The sequence below is a fragment of the Phallusia mammillata genome, chromosome 6 (assembly GCF_965637545.1).
Source record: "Phallusia mammillata chromosome 6, kaPhaMamm4.hap1.1, whole genome shotgun sequence".
Classification (NCBI taxonomy): Eukaryota; Metazoa; Chordata; class Ascidiacea; order Phlebobranchia; family Ascidiidae; genus Phallusia; species Phallusia mammillata.
This window is the reverse complement of record NC_137257.1, coordinates 15,083,319-15,097,008: the sequence shown is the minus strand read 5'-3', so window position 1 is coordinate 15,097,008 and position 13,690 is coordinate 15,083,319. Positions and strand designations below refer to the sequence as shown.

Here is a 13,690-nt window from a genome sequence, read left to right as displayed (position 1 = left end):
AATGACCGATTCGGCCGAATAAATCCGGCAAACCGAATATTCGGTACATCTCTATTTACTACGAGCAAGGAGTTGCTGAAACAGATTGTTTCTGGCCAAAATATTGCATATTATGTGTCAGGGGACGTATAAATGCAAAGATTTGTTAAAAAAACGTTGGTTTCGTTTCGTTTCAAAATTTAATTTTTCGGTTGTCCTTATTTTTGGATTCAAGTCGATGGCAACCCTGCCTATAGGTGTACTTCCGTTCTATCTTTGTTTACTCTCTATGTAGCCTACATAGTGTTCCTAAAAATCCTTTTTTATGAATTTACATTATTGCACAACTTTACATGTCGCTGTATTATGTATAGCCTACATCATACAATAAATAAAAACTGTCAAGGTCAACAAAGAACAAACGCGTCGTTCAAAATAGGTGCCGCAAAAGAATGGGGGAAACTATAGGTACTGATTGTTATGATGGCAACAAGAACATACTTGTATTGGAAGCAAGATTATTTTGGAACGACAAAGCACCAAAGTAAACATAAATACACTCCCGAATTTGCGATGTTTAACGTGCGTTGCCTCTTGCCAGTGTAGCAGCACCTGCCTCGATGACGACTTGTTAAAGGCGGCTACAATGTAAACTATGATGTTCATTGCAAATTGTTTGGTGAGTCTGATCTTTGCATCTCAATAACAGCTGACTGATTAACAGCCACGCATATGTCTCTTCTTTCTTTGTATTCTTGAATAACGTTAAAGGCGAACGTTCAAATCAGCTACACATCCACATGGGATAAAAATAGAAGACTCAAAAATAGTCTAAGAATAGACCAAAAATAGACCGGCGACAAAGTCGAAAATAAGTTATATATAGTAGAGCAAAATATTGGCTATTGCGTGAAACCTTTTTTCCTTTAAGTTATAGAATTCATTTTATGGCAAAGGTGCAATTTATAAAGTCATAGCGCCCTCGACCGAGCTGCTATGCTTCTTCTCAAGTACTAGCGGCTGTGTTCTACTTTAAACTTGAAACGGAAACGACAGTATAAACAAGAGGAAGTATGCGTAATGATGAACAAACACCTGTCTGTGCAGAACATTCTAGAATAACAAAATGACTCAAAATATCTAATGACTTGCATGAGAACGGAAATACCAACACTTACATCCAGTTATAAAGAGGTTAAACACTTCCCCTACATGCTGTGCAACATTATTGCAAACAACATGCTAACGTTAAACATAAACTTTGTGCACATTAATATCATGACCGCTACATAAGCTCCCCCCCCCAAAAGGGTGTTAAATGTGTTTGAATGAAAAACACATTTCGAAATCCTACAAAATTTGCGTGCGACACTTTACAAGCGACAAAAAAACACTAAAACGCTGGGTGACGATGGAACGAAACAATTACTTTGCGTTGCAATGATAAATAATGTCATAAATTCTTGTCAAATATGGGTATTGACTCTGCAATTCTTGTAGTAGATATGGTAGCAGGAGCGAAACAGCAATCAATATAATAGTGAATATGTCGACAATCATAACGTATGCAAATATGGACTAGCAAAAATGGTTAAAAACAGGGACACTGTTACTTTTTTTTCTCTTCTTTTTTTGTATGTATATATACAACGTAAATATGACAATATACAAAAATGTAAGTTGCGCTATTGCCTCAACCACGAATTTTCAAATTGAAAGTTTACATTAACATTACGTTCAAAAAGTATGATACAATATATACATATTTTGGGTAGCGAGATAATAGGGAAAATTCTGCACTTGACTAATAATGGCGAAATGGTTCAAAAACAACATGCAAAATAATTTAATTGTTGGATGTAAAAAGTTAGTGCTATGCAATAAGATATATATTGACTCTTCCCTAAAATATTGGAAGCTAATCTTAACAGAAACGATGTGTGAAGTGAAGTAAGATTATATGTGAACAAGGGTAATGTTGGCGTTAATCTATTTACGAGTAAGGGGCTGGCTAAAATGTTAACGCCGTGTGAAAAGCTCAGTTTGCTGATTGTCGGCAAATTGCTTCCTGTTGATCTTGTTGTTGTTTGACGTCTGAGTTCATCTGTTTTTGTACTGTCACGTGTGTGATGACGTGGCCAGTAAAAAAGGTGGTTAATAGCACTGCAAAACTAGTCATGGATATGACGATTGCAAATAATTAAGTTGGTTCCAATTGTTGCACGTTGTTACCCACTTGAGAGAAAGTATCGTTCGCTCGTGCTGGCTCATAATTTTGTAGGCTTGTAAATAGTAGGAGCTCGTGGCTCGAAATGTCTGTTTGTAGAGTTGTGAATAGTTGGAGCTCGTGGCTCGAAATGTCTGTTTGTAGACTCGTGAACAGATGGAGCTCGATACTCAAAGTGGTATGCACCATGCAGACAAATATGGCGTAGAACGACGTCGTGTTTCGGTTAGGATGCTTGTTTTCTTGGGTTTGGGAAATTGTCCCCAGCGTAACTGAGCTCACTTGTTTTTGACAGGTTGGTCGTTTACATGTAATATTTGAGTGTGGAAAATGTGTGATCTTATTAAACAGCTCAAGCCAGGGAGTCAATACATATCCTGCAGCGTTGGTAGCAAAACGAGAACGTTTCCGGCTTGACAAAACCGTTGACATGAAACGTGAAACATAAATTGACGGTGAAAAACACCGAAGCACACGTTTACAGTTTGACACTAGCAAAAAATTATATCAATTTTTACTGAATTGTAAGTTATATACACGCACACAGCTTAACATGCAACATACATCGATGAATAAACATAACTAATTTATCTTGAAAAGTGTTACTAAGCGAATTAAATATATATTTTACAACACAGAAAATTGTCAAGTTCAGATTTCACACGAACTTACTTAACAGAGGAAAAGATGTCAGTCGGAGCGACCGCGTGAATTTCATTTCCGTGACCTTGGTAGTCGATTTCTTCCTCCTCTTTTGTTTCTGATTCCATTGGGATGTCAGTGGCGTTGCACATAACTAAAATGTCTGGTTGTGCTCGAAATGTCTCTGGCAAGTTCGGTCGAGCGTCAGGGCAATCTGTGAGTAACCCTTGTCCAAATGACGACTTGTTCGAACCGTTCGGGGCATCACTTTGAACGTGCTGTCCGAACCTTGCTCGTAAAGTACCAATTTGAAGTGACATCTGCCTGCGCTGGAAGCGAGTTCGGAAGGTCTGTAGCAACTCGTGGGCACCACTTTGTAGGCACCCCTGCCTCGATGACGACTTGTTAAAGGCGGCTACAATGTAAACTATGATGTTCATTGCAAATTGTTTGGTGAGTCTGATCTTTGCATCTCAATAACAGCTGACTGATTAACAGCCACGCATATGTCTCTTCTTTCTTTGTATTCTTGAATAACGTTAAAGGCGAACGTTCAAATCAGCTACACATCCACATGGGATAAAAATAGAAGACTCAAAAATAGTCTAAGAATAGACCAAAAATAGACCGGCGACAAAGTCGAAAATAAGTTATATATAGTAGAGCAAAATATTGGCTATTGCGTGAAACCTTTTTTCCTTTAAGTTATAGAATTCATTTTATGGCAAAGGTGCAATTTATAAAGTCATAGCGCCCTCGACCGAGCTGCTATGCTTCTTCTCAAGTACTAGCGGCTGTGTTCTACTTTAAACTTGAAACGGAAACGACAGTATAAACAAGAGGAAGTATGCGTAATGATGAACAAACACCTGTCTGTGCAGAACATTCTAGAATAACAAAATGACTCAAAATATCTAATGACTTGCATGAGAACGGAAATACCAACACTTACATCCAGTTATAAAGAGGTTAAACACTTCCCCTACATGCTGTGCAACATTATTGCAAACAACATGCTAACGTTAAACATAAACTTTGTGCACATTAATATCATGACCGCTACACCAGTAAACTTTTTCCACCTCTGTCTCAGGCCCAGCCTGTATAGCAGGGGTGTCCAAAGTGCGGCCCGCGGGCCAAATGCGGCCCCCGGCGGCATTTCACCTGGCCCGCGGCTGTTTTTTTAAAATTCTGTTGCGTATGTTACGTCATAGTTTGGATTACGTTTTGGGGTTTGGGCCACTTGCCACTTCACGCAAAAGCTTTCCATGAAACTTTATTTACCGGTAAAAAAGGAAGTGTAAATGGTGCTGGCGCAACAAAATCCCACAATTTCCTTAAATCCCGTATATTTGTGTTCTGATTCCAAAGAAACGTTGGCCCGCGGGCGTCTTCACCTGGTAAAAATTGGTCCCCATCAAAAAAAGTTTGGACACCCCTGCTGTATAGTCACGCTTGGTTGCGTTACATCTTTTGCAAGATCCACAGTCCACAGTACACTCCACAGTCGCTTGCTTTTTTACCGGTTTCATAGCGATGCGCAAAAAAAAAGCCCGTCCATCCACTCCTAGTATTCAAATTTATTGCTTTTTATCATTGCTACTTCTAGTGGCCTTAACCTAAAACCGTTGGGGTATAGAATTGTGACGTAATATTGCACCTAGTCGTAGATTGCAGCACCTTGTCATTAGGTTGTCGTGACTGTTTGGACAATTATTATTACAACGTTTTGCAATAACATGGAAAAACAAAAGGTAAGCCTAAAAAGACACACTTAAAAAATAAGACACTGCATATAGTTAAATTTAACGGCATATCTGATTGTCAAATGAAGTATATTATGGTTAATAATAAATTTTGTGTTATGTCTAGGAGGCTCTTCTCAGGATTGTGGATCAGCTAAAAAACAAGAATGATGAAGCCAGTTCTTGTCATGCTGATTTACTTTTAGATGTTCGCACACTTAATGAGGCATATGAGTCTAGTCAAGCAGATCTAAATGCAGAGTTTGAGAAACTTTTTGATGCACTTACAAGAAAAAAAGAAAAAATGAAAGAGGAGATCCAAAAAAACCTTGAAAACAAAAGTGAAATTATAAAAGTAATGATATTGTTGCTATGCTAATTTGTTTAATGAGTAAGCTTTTTGGTCATGAAATTTTTCATCTCAATTTATTGGCAAAAAATGTTACTAGATCACAATTTTGATTTGTTTTTTAGTAAAATGGCAATGTTAAATGTAAATAAAATACCAGATAATAAAGAAATCACTTACACGTAGGGGTAAGAGGGTCAGTTCGAACAGATAAAATGTTATACATGATAGATAGCAATGTATCCAAGTATGAATTTGTTAAAATTTGCACTCTCTTTCATATTCGCCAGCACCCATGCAAGAATGGTAAACTAAATTTAATTCCCTGTGATCTCAAGGTTTTTTTAGGTTAGATATTGTTTATGTCTTGGGTTTCAGCATTGTAAAGCTTTTTATGTGAAATTACAAATCTGAAGCAAAACATGTCATTTTTTAAACTTAGACCCAGTTAAAACTTTATGAGGAATCTCGTTCTGATGCAGATGAGTTGATTCTTTTGTCTAACAAAGCATTGGGTATTGACAAGCCAGCAGAGTTCAGTAAGGTAAGTTGCATTTTGCACTCTTAAAACATGCTGTTCTGTATAGCAGGTGCCAGGAACCGTTTTACCTGAGACAGTTGCTACATAAACATATTTCAAATAGTATTAATTCAAGAGCCACACAATATTTTTGTCACTTCAAATAAGACTAAATGTGCTTCTACCAAGTTACAAGGCATTTTCATAGGAAATGATATATATGTGGTACTTTTTTGTCTTACATGCAATTTAGTGTGTAATACTTAACCACCTCAAAGTGCAAGAAGAACCAAAACACTTGGATTAAATTCTGAGAAGCAACACTATGAGTTGATATCAATTTATTCCTTATTGTGTTGAAATGCAAACAAACTTTTTTTGAGAGCCAGTTGCTGCCACTAAAAAAGCCATCTGGCTCATGAGCTATCGACTCTCATCCTTGTTCTTTTACATCAAAACAGTGACCTGATTTAGGGCCAATTTAATTGTAAAGGACGTGTCATCTTAAATGATAAGTCCACTTAGTCCATGCGTAGTGCACCCTTAGCCTACCGTGCAAAGCCTGCACCAAGCCCAGGTATAAGAGATTTAATTATTATAATATTTTAAATACCTCACCCCAGCCCCATTAGCCCTAACTATGTGCTTTTTTTTGGAAACAAGTCAGAAAAATTTTAATTTACGTTTAGCAGGCGTACAGTTTTAGACGGTACCATTTTAATGGTATCAATTGAGATGTTTTATTTGGTATTACAAAAAAATTGTGATTTGGGACATTTGTCTTTTTAGGTAAAGGTTAATACCTGCTTATCCACACTAAACTACTTAAATTCAAAATGTTTATGTTTTAATGTTTACTTAAATTAAAAGGCACACAAGTTTACACCAACAACTTTTTAATTTCAGACTGCTTTGGCAATAAAAGAGAGGTAAGTCTTATACTTTTATGTTCTTTGGTGGGATAATAACATTAGGTAAGTAACTACTATTGATTTTGGCATTGACATAATTGATTTTTGCCACCACACCATGTTTGTGTATATATGGTGTGCTGTAATTTGTGAGATAAACTGGCTATTGATTTTAAGCTTTGTTTTTGTACAGAAGTTAGTTTTTGTCCTTTACAACCTCAAATAGACCAAACTGATCATAGGATGCCAGTAGGGATTAGCCATGATATACTGAATCCAGCAGGTGTCGCAAGCATTCCTATAGATCATACTGTTTTATGATGTCTTTAAATTTATACATTGCAGAATTACTATGTCATCCATATTCCGCCTTTCAATAACAGCATCTGTCATTGATCCAACCTGTCATCTTGTTGCTGATTTTACTCGTGAAGAAAGAATTTTGAATAATTTAGCATTTTTGCCAGGTAAATGTCTGTTTGATTGTAGGCTCAAAACATAAGTTTGAATTACATCTTTTTAACATCTCTTTTTCTACGTTGTATAGAATATTAATTTATGCTAAGAATGGTGGCCAGGGTGTAAACCGAAAGTGGGCAACCTTTTTACATTCCCGGGCTAGAGAAGTAATCAGATATTTCGAGTGTGGGCCACAACGGTGCACATGCAATAATACAAGAGTATAATCCAACTCAACTTTTACTCATTGTTCGAAGTGAACATGTACAATATCAAGTGAACTACAGCAAACTTTACCCTTGGACAGGCTTGATTGGCATAAACAAAGTCCAAAGCACACACACACACACACACACACACACACACACACACACACACACACACACACACACACACACACACACACACACACACACACGCATAAATAATTTTGTCTTTGAGCATAACAATGTCTATTCTTAGCAATAACTTGGGATTTAGTTTAAAAACTCTTTGGTATATAATAGGGAAACAATGCATAAATTGCATCCAGGCCATAAAGATTAACATAAATTTTTATGCAGCCTGGATACATGAAGCTGTTAGAACACAGTCGCAGGCCCCTCAAAGGCTTTAACCAGGCGGGATGTGACCCGCTGACTTTAGGTTGACTTACCCCGACAAATGCAGATAAATTAGCCAGTGAGATACAACACTATACTTAAATTCTCGGTGCTTGGTATCGGTACTCTCTTTAAAACCTGGTTTTGTCCCATCACTATGACCTACATATTATTTCTACTAGACACATTTTGACAACAATAACCTATTTAAACCTTTGATTTTTGTGAAGTTCCTGGAACTCCAATCATTGACGAGACACTTTGTGAAACAATTGACAACTCTGTCACCTGTCAGTGGCAGATGCCAATAGAGAATGACATTGATGACACTGATGTGCCAATGCACTCAACAATCGAATCATTCCTGTTTCAATATCGGCAAGTGAACAACGATCAGGGCAATCAAGATGTTCCATGGAAAACTGTTGAAAATCTCAAACATATGAAATACACAATTGAAGGTATTTTTATCTACTCTTTTTATCTTTTTATCTAGAGACTTTTACTAAGAACTTTAATAAGTCTTAAAGTTATTTACCTGTTTGTGCATCTGAAGTCCTCAAATGCATTGCTCCCTATTTTGTCCAAAACTAGTTTCATTTTAAGTAGCCTTTGTTGTTGGATTGTTTTCATCAAGGAGGACTCAAATTTTCCTTTGTCTCTGTGTTTTCCTTGGTACAAAAACTATGTACGTTATACTTTTCTGTTTGTTTTAAGGTTTGATTTTTACAAAGCCATTGCTACAAGTCCGAGTACAGGCTTGGAATAAGTCAGTCGGGGGTAATTTCAGCTCAATCTGTATCATCCAAACACCAGCATTTAACTTTGAGTTGGACAAAGAAGCTTGCCATGGTAGTCTAAAAATATCAAGTCCCCTCTTGGTAGAATGGGATCCAGCCTCAATGAAAGGTTAGCAGTTGAAACTTGAAACTATATCTCAGATCAAATGTATTTTGAGTCTAACAACTTCTTAGGTCCTAATAAAGTAGTTTATTAACAAGTGGGGTTCAAAAAACAAATAAATTAAATGTGTACAGGTGCTGAAGCAAGAGTGAAAAGTGGTGGAATAAACCGCCCATCTTCCCCCATCAAAACTGCATCTCCGAAGAAGGCAAAATCCAAAGATCGCTTCACTGGGGAATCTTACACTGTGCTGGGTAATTCGAATTTGTTGCAACAAATTTTATTTCATTTTTTCGGCATATGAAGATGATAAAGCAATTTTGCATAAGTTTCTTGCCCAAGTAATCACAATTTGCTGAGAAGAATTAGAACCTTGAACATTGTGAACACAAGGTTGTTGGGCTAATCACTCAGTCAACTTGGCAGCTAAATTATGGACCTTACTCAACAACAACAACAACAAAAAGTTGTTTAGACAAAAATATTCCACTGTTTACCACACTGACAAATATGGGACATGAAATAATTTTTTAATGACAAATTTAATGTCATTTTAGTTGATAATTATGGTCAGACAGTTAGACTTAGTTATGGGTCCCCTTCCCTGAAGGGGACACATATTGTTTTTGTCCGTATTTTTTTTTTCTTTTTTTCTTTTTTCTGTCTAACGCTGGTTTGTAACGCTCGTTTGGTCAAGAAAGAGTGCTTCAAATTTATTCAAATTTGGACATATGTTAGATATTAATCCAAACTTGGTCCACCTGAAGTTTGACCCCAAATTACCCAACGGTTCACCCACAGGCCCCCGAAACGTAAAAATTTTAACGCTGGTTTGTAACGCTCGTTTAGTGAAGAAAGCGTGCTTCAAATTTATTGAAGTTTGGACATATGTTAGAAATTAATCCAAACTTGGTCCACCAGAAGTTTGACCCCAAGTTACCCAGCGGTTCACCCACAGGCCCCCGAAACGTAAAATTTTTAACGCTGGTTTGTAACGCTCGTTTAGTAAAGAAAGAGTGCTTCAAATTTATTCAAATTTGGACATATGTTTAATATTAATCTGAACTTGGTCCACCTGAAGTTTGACCCCGAATGACCCAGCGACACACGCTCGTTTGGTCAAGAAAGACACTGTAGGCAGAAGTCCCAAGAGAGTACGTTTACGAATAATAGGGCAGAGCGGGAAGGCTCAGCTTGACGTCGGACAGACGTTTTACGAGACGTCGTTTCGGTGATTAGAAATCAGCTGTTTTGCACAGCAATGCTATGTCGTTTTATTAAGTTATCACTCACATTTTCAGTTTCGGCAAAGGTTTCACACATATGACGCGATTTAAACCTAATAAGCGTGCTTCGGTTTCGTATAATGTCAAGCAAAACTTTGTTAAACAAACTAAATATAAAAAAATAAACTTGATTTTTTTACAAGATAAAAGTTTTTTTAAATGCTCGTTGTCAGGTTGGCCGCTGCATGACCACGGGTTACTTAAGGTCAATTAGTAGGTATTACTAACACAGTTCAGAACTTTCTTTCGTCATAACGTAGCGTTTTTTTTTTTTGAATCAAATACCCAAGGCATGTATAAATTAGGTCAAACGGTGTTGTTGAACACCAAGGACGGCGTGCTATTGAAAACGGTGTCAAAAGGTCAAACAGTCGTTTGGTGTGTGCATCCTAAAAGGTTACTACATGTCAATGGTACTCGTTTTGCGAAACAAAGTTAAATGAAAAACTCGTTTTACGAAACAAAGTTAAGCAAGAGATTAAATTGAAAGTATTTGTTTCGTTCTTTTTTAATGTTTTTGTAATTATATGACAATAATAGTGCAAAAAAATACAACAAAATTTTTCATTGTTGGGTTAATGCTTTCTAAAAATTTGTTTTAAGAATTTAAAAATCACCGCAACATTAGTTTACCGTAAATCCGCACAAACACGCGTGTGGGGACCCATTAGTTTTTGTTTACAAAAACAATCATATGTGTATAGTAAATTGGTAAATATCGTATAGAATATATAAAATGGAAGTATATCAGAAAGCCACTATTCTAGTTGTAAATGGATCTATAAAGTGACATTGCATGAACACTTTAAGTGCTTTTTTCACATTTGATTTTGAAAAACAAAGTTTATTACATTTACAATCTTTCTTATTCTTTGTATTATTCAATTGTTCACAGGAAACAGTGTCATTGAATCTGATGACAATATCTACTTTGAGACCACACCACAGGAAGATACAAAAACATACAGTATTGGAATTTCATCTCGTGCACTAAGTAGATATGACCAGCTGGGACGAACTCCACATTCATGGTGTATTACTGCCAATACATGGATACAAGTAAGTTTTTTTGGCAATTTCTTTGTGTCATTTTTGCAACACAGTTATAGTTGTCTTTTTAAAATCAACTTTCTGTGAGATGTTATACTTTCAAATAATAAAAAATGTTGTAGCTCTAAAATGGTGTTTAAAAGGGGTACTGTTTGATCTATTTATTTTTTTTGTGCATCAGTTGACAACAAATTTGTTTTTTTGAATTTTTAGAAAACTTTTGTAGCAAAACACAACAACAAGATAAAGAACCTTGACCAATCTGAAATCCCAAAGAAGTTTGGCATTTTCTTCAGCCCTAAACAAAGTACAATTATTTGCAAAATTGATTATGTAACCAACTTTCTTTGTACTGTTAAAAACAGTAATGATTTTTTCTGTTTACATCTGTGGACGAAACACATACATTTTTTAGGTTACTTGGCATTTTACGACCCATCATCCCATCGCTGCATATATTCATTCAAGCAAGTCAAGTCTTCTACACCACTTGTACCCGGTTTTTCTGTGTGGTGTGGCTCAATACAAGTTTACACTGGAATACAGGTTTGATTAGCATTTATATTTTTAGAAAAAAAACTTTAAAAATTCGCCCAAGCACCTTGCACCAAAGCAGTGGTTCTCAACATGCGGTATGCATACCGCTATAATGATCAACCCTTCGAGTCATCTGCGAGTAGCTTTCTGCTACACTTGATTTAAGTCAGATCCAAAAAAGTGACCCATCTGACAAGCCTTGGTTTAGGACAAAACTCACGTTTGGACAATTTTCTAAAATTGCATTTCTGGTTTTAGAAATAGGCTAACCTGGTCAAAAAGAATAGGCCAAACTATGGGTATCCCCATTCACACAGGGTTTAGGTGGTACACAGTCATAGAAAAAGTTCCTAGGTGGTAAGCGATCCATGTTTTCTTGAGAACCAACGTCCTTACGCTTTTCCTAACCTAATTGTTCGGGCAGTTGTACTACTCACATGTACTCTACAGTTTTGTGCTGCATTACGGCTATGTGGCCACAGCGTGCCTATCAAATGTTGTTCAAATTGGGCCTCGGTGTGTTCAGATTTTGTGTATGTCTGTACTTCTGGGACCGCTCGTAAATTTGGACACTAATGGTTTTCTAAGTGACCCGTTAAAAGCGTATTCATTTACCTAGATTACAAAATGTGTGAACCTTATACCCAACTATCAACTGGGCCGATTATCGCTGCCGATATTCATATCTTACCTATTAACGGTATCGGTCTTTTTGTTATTGGACGGCCGTTCGGCAGGTTTAAACTAGGTTGCATTAGACATTGCCCAGTCACTGATCGGTTTAACGCCAAATTAGACACAAAACTAAATCCTGTAATACTCGGATATGACTTGTGTTAGGTCTGTTTTTACACAGCTGCGTTAGTTTATATGCACAGCAAAGCATGGTATTGTATTTATACTTATTTGGCAAATCTGTCCTACATTCACCACAATTTAGGTGTTCTTGCCGCAAGCAAATTATCAAATAAAGGATTTGTTAATAAAGGACAAGCAGTTACTTCAAACATTTTTCCGTATATCGCTTTTTCTGTTGCCATATTGTGTGAAACGAACTAGTAAATAAATTTTGTCTATTGGAAATTTTTGACATTGCAGATCTGACCTAGATGTTTTTTGTTTTGTTTAAGGTTCCGTCTTGGGTGGAAACCAAACCTAACCTATCACCTAAAACCAGAAGCATGTCGATTGTATCATCCGAAGTGTCGCAAAACGACTAACCAAAATTCCAGCTGAATCATAAATAAGTTATGGTGGTTATTTACCCCGATGTGCGGTTTTAAAATATGCAGTATGTTGTAAGCTGACACATCGAAAAAAGTTTATGTCACAAACCGTTCTATGACATCATGAGACACGTCATGTTTTAAAGAAAACTCCTTTATTTATTAAACGTTAGGTGTTTTATTTTATGTCGTTTATCGTTACATTCCTTTACATGGCAATATTTTGTGTTGATAACTGCCTGGTGGTATTTTGTAGTGCGTAAGTTTTTGCGTTGCAATATATTTATTATGTTTCTTCATATTTTACTTGGTGCTTGACTGTGAAGATATTAGCTCACGATCTACTCAGTAGATTCTACTGTGTTGTGTTTTAATTTTTTTATGTAAGGTTGCTATTTGTTTCCAATCATACACCTAATGTAATTTGCACATGAAATGAAGCCTATGTAAAAAGTTTTTGACAATCTGATTTAAGATGTGCAATCGTAACAGCTTTACCTGGATTTTGATTCGCTGCCGGTTTACAAAATAAAACTTCAGTTACTGCGGTTCAGCTTTTCTCTTTAATGAAATTATTGGAACAGAGTTGTAAGTCAGGTTGGGTTCGGGCTTATTTCATAATAAAACGGGCCTGGTTCGGGCCCGACTTTACATTTTTTGTCATATATTTTTTTGAATAAATTTAACAACATAAATAGCAAGTTGCTGGACCTGACTTAATGTCAAAAAACCTGAAAACGCCTTGTTCACGACCAATTGTCTGTCTTGTTTGTTGTCTTGGTTGGCCTAAGCGAGCTTCTCAAAAACGAATCTGGTTTGGGTTCCAGTTTCAGGCCTGTTTACAACTCAGCGCAGAATTTCCATCATGGCCTTAAGGTTAATACCTAGCGCTTTTGACGAATTGAATCCCGGATATTTTAATGCAGTGGTTTTGAAGCTTTTTTAATCCGCAATCCATTTAGGGACCAAATGTAACTTTTGACCCCCTTTCGATATTTTCGGCACATGCTGATCTAAACGCTCACTTGAGGTAATTGTACTAACTAAATCAAAGCACGCCAGGCACGTTAAAGGCGATCATACCGAATCAGTCGGTCACCCAGTATTCCTATGTGACGAGACGCTAGGCTAAAAAATTAGCTATGATTATGCCGAGATTTCTGGTCTGTATGTAGCTGCGCTTCAGGGCTTATCCCAGTTATGAATTTTTATTCATCTTAACTGGTAATAAACTAGAAGGGTGGCTTAGCACAC

At 36.7% G+C, this 13,690-nt stretch overlaps 1 protein-coding gene across 1 annotated transcript; it reads left to right on the top strand.

Moving 5' to 3' along the window:
- The first annotated feature begins 4,346 nt into the window (after positions 1-4,346).
- Positions 4,347-12,984, top strand: LOC145233203 (FSD1-like protein). The gene is made up of 12 exons (XM_080097880.1): positions 4,347-4,602; positions 4,721-4,948; positions 5,385-5,486; positions 6,369-6,391; positions 6,719-6,840; positions 7,665-7,895; positions 8,152-8,343; positions 8,472-8,591; positions 10,519-10,682; positions 10,887-10,980; positions 11,089-11,219; positions 12,341-12,984. Exons 1-12 carry the CDS (start codon positions 4,588-4,590, stop codon positions 12,428-12,430), a joined length of 1,512 nt encoding a protein of 503 aa, XP_079954006.1. The 5' UTR covers positions 4,347-4,587; the 3' UTR covers positions 12,431-12,984.
- The last annotated feature ends 706 nt before the right edge of the window (positions 12,985-13,690 follow it).